Source organism: Macaca thibetana, chromosome 6, assembly GCF_024542745.1.
Source record: "Macaca thibetana thibetana isolate TM-01 chromosome 6, ASM2454274v1, whole genome shotgun sequence".
Classification (NCBI taxonomy): Eukaryota; Metazoa; Chordata; class Mammalia; order Primates; family Cercopithecidae; genus Macaca; species Macaca thibetana.
Genome location: NC_065583.1, coordinates 164,994,030 through 165,016,172, shown reverse-complemented (window position 1 = coordinate 165,016,172; position 22,143 = coordinate 164,994,030). Strand labels below are relative to the sequence as shown.

Below are 22,143 nucleotides of genomic sequence, written 5' to 3'. Positions count from 1 at the left end.
GTTTTTACACATTAAAAAAAAGGGTAAAATAAAACAAAAGAGTCATTCATCCTAGAAATCAGAGTTTAGTAACTTCCCACAGTTAGCATACTTAATAGCTTAAAGTAAGTTTAAATTAGAACTCAATATACCAGTTGGAGAAGATAAGTTTCTATAAGATTATTTTTTGATTAAGTATACACCATAATGAAAATGGGGAAATGCTATTGAAGAGCAGCACAGGAAAGCAGAGGTATTTTTTGATAATACAGTCATTCATAGTATCCTAAGGGTCAGGCTAAAGATAAATAAAATAATGTTACAGCCCCATTCCTGCAAAAATGGTATGTACACAGTGCTGCAAATTGGGGAGAAGGAAGAAGAAATGAGAACATAGGGTACTCCTCTCCCCTATATTGACTATGACCAGACAGAAACAGTAAATACCGTCAGCAATTTATTTCTTACTTTGGGATGAGAGAAATCAATGTGAATGGGTGACTTCACAAATAGCATTTGTTTTTGTTGTTAATATTACTATTGTTATAAGGGCTGCATTTAAAAACTGTTCTTTGTGGAGACTATTAGCACCTACCTATATCAGAAATACAATATGTAGGCCGGGCACAGTGGCTCATGCCTGTAATCTCAGCACTTTGGGTGGCCGAGGCAGGCGGATCACGAGGTCAGGAGTCTGTGACCAGCCTGATCAACATGGTGAAACCCCGTCTCTAATAAATATATAAAAATTAGCCAGGCACAGTGGCACGCGCCTATAATCCCAGCTACTCAGGAGGCTGAGGGAGGAGAATTGCTTGAACCCAGGAGGCAGAGGTTGCAGTAAGCCAAGATCGTGCCATGTCACTGCACCCCAGTCTGGGTGACAGAGCAAGACTCCGTCTCAAAAACAAAACAAAACAAAACAAACAAAAAATAGAATATATATACACACACACACACACACACACGATAGTTTTTCTCTCAGTATTTTCATCATGAGGATAAGACTTCTGTAACAACCTGGATATCATTAGAATATTTAAATATCAGCTCTATTTCAATACAGAGAAATAAAATGTAACACAGAGCCTTAATTCTGCAACTTTCTTAGGGTGCAAATTGCAATGAAAAATGTGATGGATTTGAAGACTAAAATAAATAGTTTAAAACATTCATTAACACAATCTAAACTTGCCATGTTTAGTGATCAAGGCTTCTGGACCTACTGTTCACCTGGAAGTATGGCATAGACACTGGGGACAGCATGGGGGAGGGACTCTAAGGACTCCATTCAAGTATGGCAGGTCCCTAACAAGACTGTAGCCTCGACAGCAAGTTCAATATTAGCTTAACTGTAAATTACATTCTATATTTAACTTTGTTACACAGGGAGTATATATTTGCTGTGAGTGATGACTTAATTTATTTTTAAAGAGAAAGTGAAAGATATGTCTTGTGATTGCTTCTGGAACATAGCGAATGAATTTGATGGAAGGAGTCCTCCTGTGGAGCTAACATTGGTAGAAAATGAAAAAAAGGGAAACCCCATCAAAACCTGGCTGGAGTCGGCCTTCCAGACAGCAAAACAAATGTCTCCACAAATCTTTAAATGTTTTTATTTTCCTAGGGATAATGACATACTTTCTTTTATGACCAGCTCCATATCTTTCTAAAGATTACTGCATGAATTTCTCTCTTCCTCTCTTAATACCTTACTCAGGTAAAGTTACAGAGCATAACATTGTTTGCCTTGATCTTTTACTTCATTTATATGCATTTACAGAGTAGCTAGAAGCAAGCCCACTTGAAATGTAGGAAAATTTAGGTTTGAATGCCATTCTCACATTTAATAGTATGTGACCCAGAGTAGGTTGTGAAATCTCTCTTAGCCTCATCTTCATTTTAACCTGGGGATGATACAATCTTCCTCATATGTAAATTATAAGAATTCAGGGGGCCTGGCACGGTGGTTCACGCATGTAATCCCAGCACTTTGGGAGGCCAAGGTGGGCGGATCATGACGTCAGGAGATCAAGACCATCCTGGCTAACACAGTGAAATCCCATCTCTACTAAAAATACCAAAAAATTAGCCAGGTGCGGTGGCAGGCGCCTGCAGTCCCAGCTACTCAGGAGGCTGATGCAGGAGAATGGCATGAACCTGGGAGGCGGAGCTTGCAGTGAGCCCAGATCGCAGCACTGCACTCCAGCCTGGGTGACAGACGGAGATTCCGTCTCAAAAAAAAAAAAAAATTCAGGAAGGTAAAGAATGAAAATGTATGTGTATTGTGACACATTATTATTAGCTATTATGTTTATGATTATCAGTAAGAGAAGCAATAATAGTTACGTACAAATAAAATACCTTAAGCTTTTGAGAGAGAGGGTGTCTGTCTTAGAGTGAATTTTTCTTCATGGCCCTAAGTTACCAGACAGAGTGATTGGGGACAATAAATGCCCCAATTTAATATCCAATACTCTCTGGGCAAGTTTAGTTCCATAGCCAGAGCAGATGTGAATGATACTATCAAGCATGAACTCCTCATTCACTCATTTTTACACAAGAATATCACAAGAGACTGCCAAATGCTTTATTGAAATCACGAAGCATTACATCTTCAAGTTGTCACTGCTTTATCTGTATGGTAATCTGTTGGGAAAAAAATAAAGGAAAACACACAAACATAAAACAAGGCAGTTTGCAACCATTCCTTCTTAGTGAATCCAGACGGGCACATTCTGATGAATTTTTCAATGTATTCTCCAGTAACTAACTTAACTGTTAACTCCAAAACTCTCCTGTTAGTCAAGCCTTTTTAAGAAAGGAAAAGATCCTTAAAACATCTCCAGAACGTTGTCCAAATAACAGATACATGTGACAAGTAGATTTACCTTTCCTACTCTTTTCTGGGAATTCAGTTCTGGGAGGCCTTGCCAGAAGCCAATATTCTAGAATGCTTCAATTCATGCATAGCTTCTTAAAGGCATCTTACAAATGTCTTAAGATAGAAATGGAAATGTTATAGGCGTGCCTATAAAGAGATTACCCATCCCAGTCCCAAATACATTATTTAGTTAGAATTCATTTGGTCGTGACAGAAGGTCAATTTGAGCTAGTTTAAGCAAACAAAAAAAAAAAAAAATGAAAATGACAATAAACAAAATCAAACAACAACAAAAAACAATTTATTGGAAGAATACTGGGATCTCTCACTGAATCTAAAAAGTTGAACAAGCAAGCATTCTAGCTTTCTTTACAGAGCAGAAAACAAGGCCTCCAATTATCCAAACTCTCTATCATAGACAAGCAGACTTCGTTCAATACACAATAATGCTGGGATGAAAGGACTCAGAAAAATGCACTGATGTGTCCGCATCTGTCCAAGTAACCACTGTGGGGCCACCAACCCTCTACGACCAGTATGAGAATGGGGTATCTGGACTATCAACAAAGTGAGCAATTAGGGCAAGCTTGACAGCCACTCATAAGTGGTTTCCCATAGTAACTTCCAGATTCCTTTATACCAGGCCTGATGTGATACTACATCATTATCAAGTCGTAATGTTTCTTGAAAAAGGTAAACCCAACAACAAAAAGAACAGCAATTTAGTTATACACTTAACTAATCAGTTTAAATAATAAAATAAATGACGGAAGTTAACAAAGGATAACTGTAACTTTTCATTCATTTATTTATGTGTATGTTATCAAAAAGGTCAAATTCCAGCATGTGCCCAGATAGCATTACTATGAATAGGAAAGATTATTTAATTGGGTTAAATTCTTTAAAAATTAAATGCGAGGTATTATTGCTATCGAAATATTCACATCACAGCCTTGCAACCCTTGAATCTATCTAAATATATTAAATTTCATTTACTTATTTTCTCTATATATACAATTTCTAACAGTTCTTATTTATTTAATCATTCATTCATTCATTTAACCTAAAATTGAGTCCCATCAGTTAAGAAATTGGAAAGTACTAGTCTTTTTATTTATTTATTTATTTTTGAGATGGAGTCTTGCTCTGTCACCAAGGCTGGAGTGCAGTAGTGCGATCTCAGCTTACCACAACCTCCTCCACCAATGTTCAAGCAATTCTCCCGCCTCAGCCTCCCAAGTAGCTGGGATTACAGGTGCCCACCACCACGCACAGCTAATTTTTGTGGGTTTTTTGTTTGTTTTGTTTTTTGTTTTTTGAGATGGAGTCTCACTCTGTCGCCAGGCTGGAGTGCAGTGGCGCAATCTTGGCTCACTGCAACCTCTGCCTCCCGGGTTCAAGCGATTCTCCTGCCTCAGCCTCCTGAGTAGCTGAGACTGCAGGTGTGTGCCACAATGCCCAGCTAATTTTTGTATTTTTAGTAGAGACAGGGCCTCCCAAAGTGCTGGGATTACAAGCGTGAACCACCTTGGCCGGCCAAAAGTACTAGTCTTGATACTAGAAATTTTGTCATGAAATAGTGATTTTTTGAAAAGATAGAAAATGAGTTTCACCTTACTCACTGTATTAGTTCATTCTCAGGCTGCTAATAAAGACGTACCTGGCAGGGCACAGTGCCATTAGAACCCATTCCTACTGCAAATACAAATTTTTGTTTTTTTGTTTGTTTTTGTTTTATTTTTGCCAGGCATGATGGCAGGCAACTGTAATCCCAGCTACTTGGGAGGCTGAGGTAGAAGAATTGCTAGAACCCTGGGAACAGAGGTTGCAGTGAGCTGAGATCGCGCCATTGCACTCCAGCCTGGGTGACAGAGCAAGAGACTGAAAAAAAAAAAAAAAGATGTACTTAAGACTGGGTACTTTATAAAGGAAAGAGGTTTAATGGACTCACAATTCTGCATGGCTAAGGAGGCCTCACAATCACAGCAGAAGGCAAAGGAGAAGGAAAGTCATGTCTTACATGGGGGTAGGCAAAAGAGAGCTTGTGCTGGGGAATTCCCATTTATAAAGCCATCCGATCTCGTGAGACTTATTTACTACCACGGGAACAGTATGGGGGAAACTGCCCCCATGATTCAGTTATCTCCACGTGGCCCCACTCTTGACATGTGGGGATTATTACAATTCAAGGTGAGATTTGGGTGGGGACACAGCCAAACCATATCACTCACTATTAATGCTATCAACACCTTCTTAGATATATTCCAACAATTTAAATAAAATAGATGGATTTACTTCCATAAAATAGCCCAATGGCAATAAAATATCAGGACTCCTGAAGTGAATTTCACACATTCAATTCAATCTCAGTGGTTAAGTTTGAAATGTATTACTATTGTTACTCATTATCAATTAATAAAATAATTTCAACATTCGTATTTGTAGCTACTATGCAAAGAGCAGCTTCCATATTCCAGGCACTATGACAGGCCCTTTCCATTGAATCCAAAAGAAGGAAGATGTCTCAAAGGGACACAGGGGCACTCTGCACAACCTAATTCAAATAGTGGCTAACATTCTTGAGATTTAATAAGGACCACCTAGAGTCTCCTACCCCACGTTTTGTGAGAATTTCGATTGGTCCAAGATTTCTGGAAACCCCAGAACCTCATGTTCTACTGGTCATTTCTGGCTCTGAGCTCCTGCTTCTGTACGAAATATCTCCTTCTTCATTCACATATAATAACTACTCGATGTGCTGACCAAGATGAGCAACCCAACTTGGTTCTCTTTGATTTCCCCAAAGCCTCTTGATATCAGACACTGGCAGGTGCTGGGACTTGCAAACACTCTTGTGATCCAGAGGATTTTAAGTCATAGCAACAAAAATGACCCGATTATCAAGAGTTCTAACACATATGTTTATTTTTCTTTACAAAAAAAATATAATTAAGAAAAGTAAGAAAAAATCTACACCTCCTCCCAGAACACTGAAATGTAACATGCTGAAGTGTAATCAAGGAGCTTTGAAACGCCTCCTGCACTCTCTCTCCAGCGTATTTATAGACCATCTCATGTAATAATCTGTCAATAAGTAAAATTCTGAAAGCTAATTTATTATTTTTTTCTCTGCCAAATACCCTCTCCTCTCTCCCAATTACCTTAGTGACGAAAGAAACTGCAGATTCACCATTGGATTTCCTGATTTAATCCTAAGCTTGAGACTGCATATTCTTCACTGTCTAATTGTCTATGAGAGATGGCAAAGAGTGATTCGTTAAGCTGATATCGACTAAGGAGCATAGATTTCCATGGGTATCTTAATAAACTAATATATGTTTGTAAAATATGTGTTTTTATATACATACATTCCATCACAACACTGAGATCTAATTGTCTTCATTTTATCAGAGAATTAAAATCAATTTCAGAAATGTTACATAACTTAACTGAGGCCATTCAGTAAGAAAATGCTGGAGGAATCTGAAGTAAGTCTACTGATGCCAAATGTATCACTTTTTCCATCATGCAGAATATTAGCCCACACTCCACGGCCACTTACGAATAAATCCTTAAAACAAGATGGCATACTTCTCCTTCAGAAGCATGTGTCATGTATCTCACTCTGTGTCATGGCAGAAGCCATGAAAATTGAACTGATCCTTAAAATGGATTACAGCCCAGTAGTACTGACTGACTTTCCCCCTAATTAACAAAGGTAATCAGATGTCCTACCTCAAGTCTTGACCCAGACTTGTACTGGAGACAATGGTTTCTAATGCCACATAATAAATTGTCTGTTGTTAGATACTACATATTTACAAAGTATGAATATCTCGGACCACAGAGGAAAGATTCTTAGCAGGAACAACAACAACAACAATGAAACTATATTTAAATGTTGTCCATATTAAAAAATAATTTGCAATATTTATCCTTAGCAATGAAATACTAATAAGTAGATTCTACTAATAAGTTATATGTCAGAGTTTAACAATATCTACGATTTGGAGAAATCCTTAGTTCATTTACTTAAATCTTCTCTCTATTTTAAGTCCCTCGCAGATACTCATTCAGATTCTCCTTGCTTAATTCTAACAGCTAGGACTTCACTGCTTCTCTCTTTGAATTTGTGGATAGCTCTGATATACACACACACATACATACATACATACATATATATATATGCGTGTTTGTGTGCGTGTGTGTGTATATATATACACATATATCTCAGAGATCCTTTCCAACTTTTTTCATATCCTAGTTTCATATGGTAGTTAGAAAATACACTTTGCGCACGCTGTGCAATGCAATGGATGAAGCCAGTGCAAAGAGCTTACCCAGCCACACCTGGGGCTAAAAAGAATTGCATCTTAGCACATTTACTGACAAGCTATGGCACATCTGTGTGCTGCCACCCACTGGTCAAAAGGTCTGTCATTGATTACTGCTTGTCAGCGAATTTCCCGAAGAGACAGCAGGAACTGGCAGCACTTGAGAGTACTTCCCTAAATTTGTCATTTGTTGGCATCGTTGACATTTTTTCCATTAAAAAAAAAAAAGTTTACCTTCTCAACACATCCCCAAGGCAGATCTACAGTAAAACTTGCCACTGTCACTTGCAGTGTAAACCCCAAACCTATTTGTTCCTTCCAAAGATATGGGGGGCTACCTAAATCTTTGAGTTATTCCTTTCAGCTTAAAATTCCTCAAATTTGTAACTAAGATTCATATCTGACACAAAACTGACACCTGCTTCTCCTAAATTTTGACCCTTTATCCTAATGCTCTTCTCAGTTGTACAACAGTTATTGAACAAAAGTTTGATTCTTCTTTTGCATAACCATGTTTGAAGACAGCTCCTACAGCCCCCCTTCCTGTCTCACCCCACCACCCACAGTTTGCAAGTCAAACATCATCGGTTTTCCCACCTGCAACACATGGAACTTGGCTTCTATATTCTTCACAGGCGTGGGTATGCTGCCGCGACTCATGTTTGGGAACTTATTTTGTCTACTGACTAAATATATGGCTAATATTTTTAATGTAATATTTACATATTTTAAAATGTATTGTTGTTCTGCCATTGAATTTTTTTTTGATGTCCTTAGGCTCTGGTCTAGTAGTTCATTTCAGTGTTATCTCAGCTCACTATTCTGCATATAGTCAAAAAAGTCAGAAAATATCAAGTGTTGGCAAGGATGTAAAGAAACTGTAATCCTCATAAAATACAGAAACAGCCTGGCAGTTTAGAATGTTAACCTAGTGTTGTCACGTGGCCCAGCATTTCCACTCCTAGGTATGTACCCAAGGGAAATAAAAACATACGTCCACACAAACTTGTACACAAATATTCCTAGCAACACTATTCCAAATAGACAAGTAAACACAACCCAAATGGCCATCAATGAATGACTGCATAAATGAAATGAGGTATATCCATACAATGGATTATTTGGCAGTAAAAAGTAATGAAATCCTGATGCATGCTACAACATGAATGAAATCTGAAATATTATGATAATCAATAGAAGCCCTCTACAAAAGACCATATATTTCTAATTCCATTTACATGAAACAATCAGAATAAGAAAATCTACAGAAGCAGAAAGTATAATAGTGGTTTCCTGGAGTGACTGTGAATATAATGAAACCACATAAAGAAGGGAACAGTATGGTATGTGAGTAAATCTCAATATGTTGCTTTTTTTTTTAATTCACTCCAGGCTACATAGAATCATAAGACTTAGAAGTAGAGAAAATTATCTAACATGACTGATTTTTCATAAACATGGAAAAAAATGAGTGAATTGGTTATCTACCACTGTGTAACAAACCACCTCAAGATTTACTGACTTAAAACTACAACCATTATCTACTTTGGTCATCTATCTCCAAATATCAATGAAGACAGACAGCCTATGCTTCACACAGCATTAGCTGGGGCTCAGGACTCCACTGCTGATGGCTCATGGGAAAGGCTGCCAAGTCGGTGCTGGCATCAGCCAGGAGTTCAGATGGTGCTGCATGCCTGGAGACTGCATGCCTGTCCATATGGCCCCTTTACAAGGGTCTTGAGCATGTTCACCTCATGGTGACTGGTTTTTAAGAATGAGCATCTCAGAAGAACCAGACAGGAGGTCTACTTCCCTGTAGCCCTAGTGACATGCATTCCCTTTCCACCATAGTCCTAAGCCTAACTGGAATGAAGAAGAGGAAATACAGAGCTCATCTATCAATGGGAGAGGATCAGATTCTCATCACAAGAAGGATGGGAGACATAGGAAATTGCGATCTATTACTCTGAAACAAGACAACTTGCCATAGTGAGATTTAGGCTAAGTTTACTGTCACAATTCCCCTGTTTAATTCATCTTCCTGCAATCTTTATTTAGGGTCCACATTTCTAACATTTCTAAGAAAACCACCTATTTACTCACTTCCTGTGCTGATGTAAACATATATTCATATTTTACATTTTAGTGAAGTAGCTTTCAATAATAGACTGCTTTAAGACACCATTTTCACAAAGAGTTTTCTCCTAAGAAGATGCTGAAAAGTAAACCCTCACATGAGCCAGGGACAAGAATAAAGAATTTTCTATAACAGCACTTACAATTTTTCAACACAAATCCTTCTAGCATTTTCTTCTATGAAGATTCTATTTCCCGTAAACTGAAGACTAAAATTAATTGTTATACAGTTGCAGGTAAGTATGCTTTTTGTCTTTTTTGGAACCATCTACACAAATGTGCTCAAAAGGAAACATGCTAAAATAAAAAAAAATGCCAACAATAAAAGAACTACTCATATACAACACTATATAAGTCCATTCTCATGCTGCTATGAAGAAATACTTGAGACTGGGTAATTTATAAAGGAAAGAGGTTTAATTGACTCCCAGTTCCACAGGGCCTGGGAGGCCTCAAAAAAATTTACAATCATGGTAGAAGGGGAAGCAAACATGTCCTTCTTCACATGATGGCAGGAAGGAGAAGAATGACCAAAGGTAGGGGCAGAAAGCCCCGTATAAAACCACCAAATCTTGTAAGAACTCACTATCACAAGAACAGCAGGAGGGTAATTGCCCCCATGACTCAATTACCTCCCACCAGGTCCCTCCCATGACACGCAGGGATTATGGGAACTACAATTCGAGATGAGATTTCAGTGGGGACACAGCCAAACCATGTCAAACACATATGACACACCACCATTAAACATAAAAATAAATAGTAAACACAAAAAATTACTTCAAAATCTGTAATGATTAGAACATTTTAACATGACAACATCAAGAGTTTCATCAAGCACAAATAAGTGAAAACTCTCCCAAACACAAAAAGCATGTAGAAAAAGCACTAAAACAAATAATTGGATTTTTCTGAGATTCTAGGGAAGAGTATGCTTTCAAACAGTAGTTAAAAATCACTGAAGGAGATTGTCAACAAATACGATAAACTTGGCATAACTGTATACAAACAAAAATAATTAAGTGTATTTGTATTTTTTAATGTGTAAAGTTGCTGAGTCATGTACTAACATGGTAGGTGTTTTTCTTTCCTTTTAACTAAAACAAGGCACACAGTCTAGTTTCAAGAAAAAGACAAAGACACATTTCACTAATGGAGGATATGGTTGAGTAAATAAGCCTCATATTAAACTGAAAATGTCTCATTCCACCTGATTAAATGAATTTCGACTGAGGTTGTTTATAGAAAAAATTGCAATTTGGGGGCCTAGGATTCATCAAAGTCAATGGGCGCATTCTGAAGCGATAAGCAGGCAGCCCAAATGGAAGATCTAGATCCAATACAACCATTAAAATAAGATAAAAAGTATATGACCAATGTAACACTGGAAATGAGACCCCTATACCACAAAAATAACTAAGGATTTTTACCACAATTAAGCAAAGCATTTACTTTTGTGCTAAAATAAAATGGAAACAGTAAGTTCATTCCTAAGTCATACTCTCAATACAAATACACTAAACACCTCCTCCGTGGCTGGCACTGCTCCAAGAGCTGCTGACACAACAGTAAGGAGGGGAGACAAGGCCACATCCCCAACCAACACACTTCGGTGAAAGTTAGAAAAATATTACAGTTATTGGGCCATGCACAGTGGCTCACGTCTGTAATCTCAGCACTTTCGGAGGCCGAGGTGGGCAGATCACGGGGTTAGGAGATCAAGACCATCCTGGCTAGCACGGTGAAACCCTGTCTCTACTAAAGATAAAAAAATTAGCCGAGCATGGTGGCGGGCACCTGTAGTCCCAACTGCCCGGGAGGCTGAGGCAGGAGAATGGCGTGAACCTGGGAGGTGGAGCTTGCAGTGAGCCGAGATCGCGCCACTGCACTCCAGCCCGGGCGACAGAGCGACACTCCATTTCAAAAAAAAAAAAAAAAATACAGTTATTAACTATTACTACTAGTAAGAGTAATATGTCTGTTACTGAAATGTTTCATTTATATTAAATCAGTTGACTATAGTTACCTATTGAAAAGTTTTCAATGTCAGTAAACAAACCAGTAAAGCTCCTAGTATGATATTTTTTTATCTTGAGTCTCCATAAAGACAGAGTCACCATATCACCACAGCATTATTCAAGCCATGTTCTTGGGGGGCATTCCAGTGGAGGGATGAGGTGTTGTTCTCAATATAAGCAGAGCTCTCAAAAGTGAGAGATTTACACTCTAGATGATTCATTTTAAGAATAAATTGCCTCTGGCTTTTGACAGGAGGTCTCTAGTAGGCAATTTCAGGTCTTTGAACGGTACCTCAAATGTGTGGTATTATTTAATAAAATAATTTAATAAAAGTGGCTGCTTTGTTAATAGGTGGGCTGGACTCCAAGCTTATCTATTTGGGTAGAAGATTTCTCCTCTCGCGGAGGTGGTGGGTATGGGTGCTGGCCAACAGGGCTACGATTGTATTTCAAAAGCTCTGAATCAAATAAAAGACTCAAACGCCTGTAATCCCAGCACTTTGGGAGGCTGCTATCCCTAAAAAAAATACAAAAAAAATTAGAGTTACTACTTTGAACCCGGGAGGCGGAGCTCAGTGAATAGAAGGGCGATATGGCAGTGTCAAAATAGAAGATATGGCAGTGTCAAAATTATATGTGGAATTGTTTGTGATTTCCTATAAAAACTATGGAATAGTTAGATAGAATTTTATGTAATTTTAATTTTTAATCTGAGCATGACTTCTTTATCATTCCAGGATGTGTAACTTGCAAAAATGCATCCCCAAATGACTAAATCTATTGACTTGGGGAATGAAGCTATTTAGCACTGTCTCTCTAGATGCTGAAGATTACCTGTCAAAAGTGATTTTTTTTTTTTTTTTTTTTTTTTTTTTTGCCTTATTGATATTGAGTTGTTCTTTCTCACAGTAATTAGGCAAGTGGCCCAGCTGCTTCCTGAGGCTATGAGTAGAATGTGAAAGTCAGACCTTGTCCTCAGTGAAAAAGGAGGATGCTAATCTTCACTTTTTCATGCCAGGAGGCCACAGGGCTGGCTCATTTAGAGCCCAGGGCATGAACTTGCACGTGCCATTTATGATTGCAGCCCAGTGACAGCAACTTGAACATGATCGATGGGCTGCCTCGGGCATGTTTACCTGTGTCACTGATGCATGCTAGAGATAACTCCAGTCCAGGCCACTAATGCCCAGCAATAGAAATTTTCAGCTAAAGTAAGAATGTGTCTAACCTACAGTATTCCCTTCCTGTTACATTTTCTCTACAGACACAATTAATTAAAAATAAGGCATAGTAGTTCCTTAAATTATTTGTAATTGGGTTCTTATTAGTGATTCCTTTTAAAAATTGTGTATCAAATTAAATATATTGCAGATCAAATTAATGTAGAAATTCCCCCATTCTCTTCTCCTAGTTATATAAGAGTTAGACTGGCAGAGAATACTATTTAATTTGACCTTAGCAAAACCTTGGTCATAGAAAAATCTTTTTCTTGGGAAAAATAGTAGACAACATATTGTAGGCCTCTTATGTTATCAAAATGATGAGGTCATTTAGTGTAGTGGAGGGGGAGGCACTGAATTTGAAGTGAAACAAACTAATTTCTCATTTCAATTCTGCAGCAATTTCCTGTATGACTTTTGGTGGGTACACTGAATACTTTTTAAAGTCTCAGTTTCTTGATCATAAAACATACTAAGCAAAATAATTATTAAAGGAAAAACATATGATTTAATTCTATATCTGAGGAAATGTTTCACATGTATATTTCATAGAAATACATGTTTTACAAAAATATGTAAACTAAAGGAATTTATTATCTGTTCCTTTTAAAAAACGTTTTTATTTTGAGATACTATAGAACATTGTTTCCTTGCTCTATAATAATTCCTGTGTTTTTCTTAACTGTTCCTACCCTATCTGGTTCCATTTCTCTGAAAAAAATCAACATTTTTCCCATGAGCTCCCTCTAGAATATTCTATTGGTTAATTTCTTGCTTTGTGCAAACTCTGCACAGGGCACTGACTATTTTACCCCAGGAGCCCCTGCTTTGTTGACCTGCCAGTGGCCCTTGTCAGTAATTAATGATGACATATTTTCCAAGCGAATTTTTAAGAGTCTTGAAACTCTTTTTTTCAAGCCTTTGCTTCAGGCAATGTCTGTCAAAGCAGACCCAGTGATTAATGTACAAGGAAGTGTGACATGTCACTTTTTTTCATACTGAGAAAACAGAATCAATCTGAGATCAACAAAGGTAGAAATGTGAAATAAAATTATGATATTAAATAATTCACAATGAATCTATATCACATACTAATTAGAAACTTGTTTGAAATAATATTAAATGACATGAAAAAATACTCTTCATAGAACGTTAAATGTACAAAGAAGAATAAAATATTTATAAAGCAAAATGAAAATTTTGTACAGATCATCTTATATGCATATAAAAATCCTGGAAGGAAATCTCCCTAAATATTTGCAGCTACCTCTGTTTGTGGTACATTAAAAAAAAAAAAAACCCAATTCATTTATTTTTCCTATCTAATGTTTTAAACTTTTACACAATATGCATGAATTACCTTTATAGTGGACAATTCATAAAAATTACCAACACCACATTTACATATTATGATTTTACATATGAATATTTAACAATGAATTGTAGTAATAAATATGACAGACGCATTAGAAGCACTGTATTGTCATGTTACAAAACCCCGCATACTAAAAGCTTATTTTCTAATCTAGCATATAACACCATAGTCTATTTTTCTCCCATGATAGCCTCCAGTGCTCTGTAAACCCAACAACTAATACTATTAAAGAGAACAGAGCATAAAACAATCAAATGAGTTAATTCTAATGGAGTCTGGAGTTATCAAAAGGACAGATAGATTTAATATAAGTGTCCTGAGAGGAGTTACAAGCTGAAACTAAAGAAAATATTAAGTTTTAGGGGGAAAAGTCAAAATAACTTATAGTAACTAACGAAATACTCACAAGAGAGCATCAGGAAGCAGGGGTGGAGAGACAGAGATGATCTATCCAGAGTTCTAGAATTATTCATCCATAACTGGAACTCCCAGCATACATTCCCAAGACTTGAATAAGTAATTTATGACTCTTTTCTCCTTGATTTATAGTTTGAATGATCATTTTTCTGATGCACAGGGTTAACAAAGAAACAAATACACTTCAAATGCAGGTGGCTGCATCAATCTCATGCTACCTGAGCATCCCTTTCCTTCATCCATGAACTTCATAACTTTACATACACACTCATTTTCCTTCTTTACCCTCCTGGAAGTCGAAACACCCCATCTGGTCAATCTATCTACAATCCTCCCATCCTGTACGCATGAAATTCACAAGGCTTTCAGATCCTTGTTCCCCCTTCCTTGTTATAAGGAATATCATGTGTCATGACCCAGTTCTACAGACTCCTAGCTTGTGCCTTTATCTCTCAGTTCACAGTTGAAACAGATGATCACTGTTCCTAATACAGCAGTGTTTCTGCAATAAAAATTAAAGGAAATTCATGTTTTGTTTTTTTCATTTCTAATCCACCCTGGTTTGAAAGAAGAAATAAAAATTCAGCAATCACGTAATTCTCATTTAAATTTTGATTTGTGGCGAAAGTTCAACGGGCAGCACTATGCTGTGGATAATTCTTCCCTTCTCTGACTAAACGAATATAAACTTCACTGGTCTTTGCAGATAATCCTCTATCTTCTTGACCTTTCCTAAGGTGTTTTAACTTCCACTTTTTCTTGGATGATAATTTTGTCATTAATTTCATAAAATGCTTTCCCAAAATACCATCTGAAAATTGATTAATAATTATAGGTCATTTCCCTAATAACACATCCTGTTATCAGAAATTATTGTTGCAAATGATAGTAACGCTAATAATGCTGAAAGATTTAGTAATGATATGTGGCACTGGAAGAAAACTAATTAAGGGAGTATTTTATAATGAACTTCTTCCAAATAGGATTCTTGTTATACAGAGGTAAGTTACTTCTAAAATTCTAAATGTACAAGTTGAATAAAAAGGAAGGCATGCTATCCTCATAAGAGATGATGTAAAAAACCTAGTTTCTTTAGATTTTAAATGAATATTTTTAAAATTCTTCCTTGTAGCTTCATATGACACACATTTATAAAGTATTCAGTGTCATGGTTTGCCCCATGGTAAAAGCCCAGAAATGTCAGCTGGGTGCAGTGGCTCACGCCTGTAATCCCAGCACTTTGTGAGGCCGAGGCAGGCAGATCATGAGGTCAGGAGTTCGAGAACCAGCCTGACCAACATGGTGAAACCCCATCTATACTAAAAATAAAAAAAAATTAGCCAGGCATGGTGGCGCACACCTGTAATCCCAGCTACTCAGGAGGCTGAGGCAGGAGAATCACTTGAACCTGGGAGGTGGAGGTGGCGGAGGTTGCAGTGAGCCAAGATTGCGCCACTGCACCCTAGACTGTGCGACAGAGCAAGACTCCATCTCAAAAACAAAACAAACCCTCAGAAATGTCTTACTCTTACTTTCCTATATTTTGTGCCATAAGAAAAACAACTAAAAGGAAGAGAATGTCTGTTTTGCTACCTTTGAATATCCTAAATAATGCTACCAATATCCTAAATAATGGTACTCAAAAATTCCTCTAAAATCAAGAATACGGTTTATAATGATTGTGGAACTAAAAGAACAATGAAAATTAGTGTAACGATAGAGTATCTGGAGTTACAAACACTCTCAATTTCAAGTTTCTTTTTAATCTGTAAAAATCATCTGGAGCTTGATAATATATTGACAGAAGAGTCTCCTGAAATTTTCATCTATAATTTTTTCTATTTTAAAACTCTTTACATATGGTTGTCTTATATTTTTAACTCCATTGCTAACTACTTGAGGGCTAATTCAGATAAAAGTTTTAAGAAACAATTTACCTTAGCTTTCACTACACAGATAATATTCTAGACTTGAGGGAAAAAAGAAGGAATCTTTAAGAATGATTTAGGATACAAATCCCCCAATGAAGGATAAGATTGGTTGTTTCCATCAGGCCATCCCCAAACAGCTCATGGAATCTGCTGCTTGTTGATTTATGCTTTTACCTAGGCAGATGCTGCACTTGGGACCGAATTCCCAGCCTATGACTTGGGCACCTGGGGCTTCTCTATCTCAAGTTTCCAGAACACATTTGCATCCCTCCCCAAATTACTTACATGCCACCAAAAAAAAAAAAAAGTCATCTTTGCTGCCCAAAAATGAACAATACATTTTTTAATGACTCAGAAAAAAGCTTTTCACAGTGATATAGTTTGACTGTATCCCCACCCAAACTCCCAAAGTCTTCAGTCTGTTTCCACCTCCATCTAACTGTAAAACACATATGCTAGACAATGTTAATAGACTGATTTGTTTCCTTCTATACTTTTCTAGATGCTCATAAATATGTACAAACCAAAAACATATCTAATGTTCTGAGTTTTTAAAAACAGGATAATACCCTACTGTATAATTTCCTGTCTAAAATTCTCACAGATTTTTTTCCCCAAAGGTTAAACATATAGCCCCAACTCATTTTTACTAATGACTGCATACCATTTATAGAAAAAATAAAACATTTTCAACTCTTCACCAAGCCATCCACATTTTTGGCTATTTCAAATAATTTTATAATAAATTTCAATACACATTAAGTCTTACCTATTTAGTCACTAATTTCTACAGAATATATATCTAAATGAGTAAACCAGTGGTTATTGAACATTTTAAATGTCAATGCGTAGAAACAAATCATTTTACCAAAAAATTACAGCAATTTATATTCCCATTTGGAATGAAAAAGAATGTGGATTTCTCCAAACCTTAACTCTTACCTAGCATACAATATAAGCTACTTTTCAACAGCTGTCTACCTGGTAGATCAAAAATAAGTCGTATTTTCACTTAAAATTGTGTGTCCCCAATGGGTATATTAGAGTAGACTTTATAAACATTCATTACTTGCTTGCGTCTTTCTTCTGTTTATATCCTTTGCCTAGTTTTGTATTTTTTTATTTATCTTTTTCTCACCAACATTAGGAACTCTTCATATATTAATTTTATCAACACTTCATTATAATTGTGGCACATATTTTCTCTTGGACTATTTTTCCTTTCTATTTTGAGTTGTGTCTTGCTATTACTAATTAGTATTCACACTGTGAAACTCATCAACCATTTATGTATGGCTTCTGGGCTTCCTCTCTTACCTAAAACCTTGCCTACCTTTAGTTTACAAGGCTCTTTCCTCAAAGTTTCTTCTAATATGTTAATGGTTTTATTTTTACAGTTATCATTTTTTCCCTGTGAGATTTATTTATCTTTACGCTGTAGGTTAACAGTTTTAATTTTCTTCCAGATGTCGAATCAGTTATGACAACACCATGTAAGCCACTTCTTTGTAATGAACTGAAACACTAATTTTAAGTGAATAGGCAGATATGTATACATGAATCTGTTTTGAACCCTCAATTATGTTTTACACAGAGACCATTCTTTTCTGAGCCCACTGGGCAGTATTGTGATCGGTATGGTTGTAAGACAAAACTTCTCAGAACTTTCCTTGCACTCTCATATATTTATACTTCCACTGGTCTTTAAAATAGTTTGATCCAGTTTGCCAAAGAAACAAACAACCAGCCACAGGATTCTGATTACAACCACCTACATTTTATATCCTAATTTGGGAGACAGTAATATTGTGATGATACTAAGCTTTTCAACAGAGGACCATGCCATGCCTTTTTATTCATGCTGAATTACTTTACATCCTTGTGATAAAATAATTTTCAGCAAACAGGTCTTGTCGTTTTGTTTTGTTGTTGTTGTTGTTACATTTATTCTTCCTGCTTTAAATTTTCTTACTACTCAGTAGTCAGTAGCCTAGCAAGACTTCCAGATCACACATGAATAAGAAAGCATGACATAACCCAACCATAACAAGGTAGTGGTTTGAGGATGGGGAGTGGTGTTAACTCCCTTGGTGGTCCCTTTTTTCATTTCCCCTTAAACATAATCAGAAAACTCTCAAGAGCAAGCTTTGGAAAGCAAAGTAATCAAGGAGCACAGCCTAAAGCTCAACCCAATTTCCTGCTTCCTGACTATTTTCACAAACTAGACTATCCACTCAATCTATTCAACTCTCCCTTGAGTACCTACTTAGCTGAAAATTCCTGACCAGATGGCACACTTTTGACTGACAGCATCATTGATCCTTTCTGTCAGTGGGCTGTTTAGGTGGTTTCCCATTCTTACCTAAATCAGTTTCCACTCATGAAACAGAATCAGTTTCCTCTAGAGCCCTTCTTCTTTTTGAGTAGAGTTACTATTCTTAATTGCTCCCATTTTAGGCTCTTGCTCTGCTGAGTTGTTCCTGGAGTCGGGTAAGTTGCTAATTCAGCATCACCAAATCACATAACCCAAACACAGCAGGCTTTTTAACTTAAAATTGTAAAAACTGATATATTTTCTAGCACATGTTTAGAAGAAGCAGTAAATAAAATAATCTTGATCATCCAGCTCTCTTTATTCACTACTTTTTTATTTACAAGAAACATGACTTTTATAAAGTGACGTTTTAAATCTAAGGTTCAGGTTTTATTTACTTACGCATTTTTTGGCAAAGTAATATTGGAGGAAGAATCATTCAGACTTTCATTAGTTTGAGAGGGAAAGTTTTAGACTGTATCCTTCCAGATCCATCTCAGAAAACACTGGACAAACCAATTTGCCTTGACTTTGATGTGATATTCATTTACTGTCATACATATTTTTAACTTCCTGGATATATTTTAATTTTTTATTAGATTTTATGTTTTCTAAGACTAATTATTTCACTTTGTACGTTTAAAAGCATTAAATGTCAGGTCCATCAATGAATATGCCAAAGCTTCACTCATAGGAAATTTTGATTGCAAAGTTGTTTTTCTTCCCCTATAAAATATCTTTTCAAGGAAGACTGCCCAAAACATGCAGTCCAAAGGAATTACAACCATATTATAATATTATTTATATAATAAATACCAACAATCTTCAACTTTCATCTAGAAAAAGTGTTTAAAATGTCCCCAAACGCATGTCACAGAAATGGAATGTTTCTACCTGTTCTTTGACTGAGGCGAGGATGGCAGAGGTGGTTTCTGTTTCAGAGCCATCCCCGTTGGAGGTGTTTAAGCCGGGGCTCAGGGAACTCGTTTTCTCTGAGGCTGATGAAGGCTGGTCTGGGACAGGCATAGCTCCTGCAAGGCAAGAGGACACGATCAATACAATCAGATGTTGACACTAAACAGGTACAACTATCAGACCACTCTAAAGATACACACAGAAAAAAAGTAAAACTATGAGCTGCTGAGAAAGACCAAGACATAATTATAGAAGGGGGGTAATACAGTAAATTAACAGTACAAGTAAATGGAATGCTTTAACCTTTTATTACCCCCAACCAAATTCCAGAACACACTCCCACCTAGTGTTTTGTCTTGAGGTATATGGGGAAAGAAATGATGAGAAGGAAAGAGGAGAGATTGTAAGAGTAAAGCCATAAAGGAGTATTGAGTCTAAGAAGCTAGTCCAACTACAAATTTATGACTATTTTAGGTAAATTTATTACCTGCCTATTGGTATATGTGGTGTTATTATGTGTTTCCTCCTTGGTTCCTGGCTCATATCTCCTATAGTCCCTGTTGTAGTCTTGTGATGGTGTTGGGTGTGTCAGGTCTCAGGAGCAGGCCTCAAAAGGAATCTCTCTGACCTTCCCTGCCCTCCTTTGACCTGCTCTAAGGTAGGACTCTAATCCTCACTGCCTCCTTTCTGCTTACGGGTCATAAGACCCTCATTCCACAGAAGGTCCTGCCCCCATGCCCTGGGGGAAAAAAGGCTGATGTCAAGAAGCCTCCATAAAACCGGAGGACTGCGCTCTAGAGCCTCTGGAGAGCTGACCATGTGGAGGTTACTGGAAGGTGGCACATCGAGAGGACTTGGAAGCTCTGCACCTCTTTCCCCATAACTCGCCCTACGCAAATCATCATCTGTATCCCTTGTGATATCCTCTGAAATAAACGTGTAAACATATGTGTTTCCCTGAGTTCTCTGAGCTGCTCTAGCAAATTAATGGAATCCAACCCAGGGACTGTGGGACCCCCAGCTGAAGCCTGTTGGTCAGAAGTTCTGAGGCTTGGACTTGCAGTTGGTGTCTGGGGGGATGAGACAGTCTTGGGGACTGAACCCTCAACCTGTGGGCTCTGACACTCTCTGAGAGTAGATAGTGTGGTACATCGTGTCGGAGTGATAGAGTAGATAGTGTCAGAACTGAATTAAAGGACAGCCAGCTATGTCTGCTGCTTGGCGTGTATGGGAAAAAATCCATACATTTGGTCACAGAAGTCTTCTGTGTTTGTTGTCGCTGTGTGAGAGCAGAAGAAAAACAGTTTGAGAAGGTTTTCCCCAAAACAGTATATTTCCAACTCAAAAGAAAATCTATCAGACATTCCCCTTTGTAAGAAAACCATACAGAAGCCATGATTAATAATTTACCAATAATTAAAGAGATACCTGAATTAACATAAGAAGCTTAATATTGTGAAATACAGTCAATAACTAATCTACTCCACAAATATTTACCAAGTTCCTAGTCTGTGATAGACAGCAGACGAAAACTGGCAAGGCCATTTGCCACAGTTGATTTTGTCTGAGTTTATTTATGAAAGAAAGCAGAAACTCAAATAACATTAGACCCAATGCGTAAATGGATGCATAGGTACAGGTTAAAAACAACATTCTCAGAGTTGTTCCTATCATTCCTGCACAAACAAATGAGATTGCTGTGGTCTGAGTGTTGATGTCTCCCAAATTCATATGCTGAAATACTAATACCCAACGTGATGGTACCAGGAGGAGGGGCCTTTGAGAGGGGAAGAGGTCAAGAGGGTGAAGCCCTCATAAATAGGATGAGTCCATATAAAAGAGGCCTGAGAGAGACTTACCAACCCTCCCACGATGTGAGGGCACAGCAATAAGACATCATCTATAAACCTGAAAGCAGGCCCTCCCCAGACACCAAATCTGCCAGGCCTTAATCTTGTGTTTCCCAGCTCCAGAACTTCAAGTAAATTTCTTATAAGGAAATTTGCTGATAAGGACCCAATTTATGGTATCTGGTTACTCTGGTCCCCGAGAGAGCCGCCATGACCTTGTATGGCCACCTCTCTACATGTCCATGGGTTCACAGGGGACTCTATGCAACGTGATACGGTTTGACTATGTCCCCCTACAAATCTCATCTTGAACTGTAGCTCCCATAATCCCCACACGTAGTGAGAGAGACCAGGTGGGAAGTAATTAAACCATGGCGGCAGGTTTGCCCACCACTATCATGTTCTCATGATAGTGAATAAGTCTCATGAGATCTGTAGCTCAAATGAACTAAAAAAGGGACTGAAGTATTTGTTACATGTATCATCTAGCAATGATCAACAGAGAAAGCAATAGTTAACTGAAGGTGATATTTACCAAGGCATTACAAAACCCTCATCTCAATAAAAGGCTGAGAGTAAATATAAATTATTTTCTTGCCTAAAGCTATTATATTACACATCCCTCCAGGAACCAGGGTTGTGTAAATATTAAAAGGTATTTTCTATTATAGCATATCTAAGCATCCTGTGATTTTCACAGTAACCTCTGCCCTATGTTTTTACCTGTGTCTAGTTAATAATTTAGAGATATGCAAACCTAAAAAGGC

The 22,143-nt window shown here is 37.3% G+C and overlaps 1 protein-coding gene across 3 annotated transcripts in view; it reads right to left on the bottom strand.

The window, feature by feature from the left end:
* CTNND2 (catenin delta 2) overlaps positions 1-22,143 on the bottom strand; it is a 935,738-nt gene that overhangs the window by 745,520 nt on the left and 168,075 nt on the right. For all 3 annotated transcript variants that reach the window (XM_050794061.1, XM_050794059.1, XM_050794060.1), the window contains exon 2: positions 19,506-19,642. In XM_050794061.1, coding sequence (XP_050650018.1) covers positions 19,506-19,642 — 137 coding nt within the window. The remainder of the gene's footprint in view (positions 1-19,505; positions 19,643-22,143) is intronic.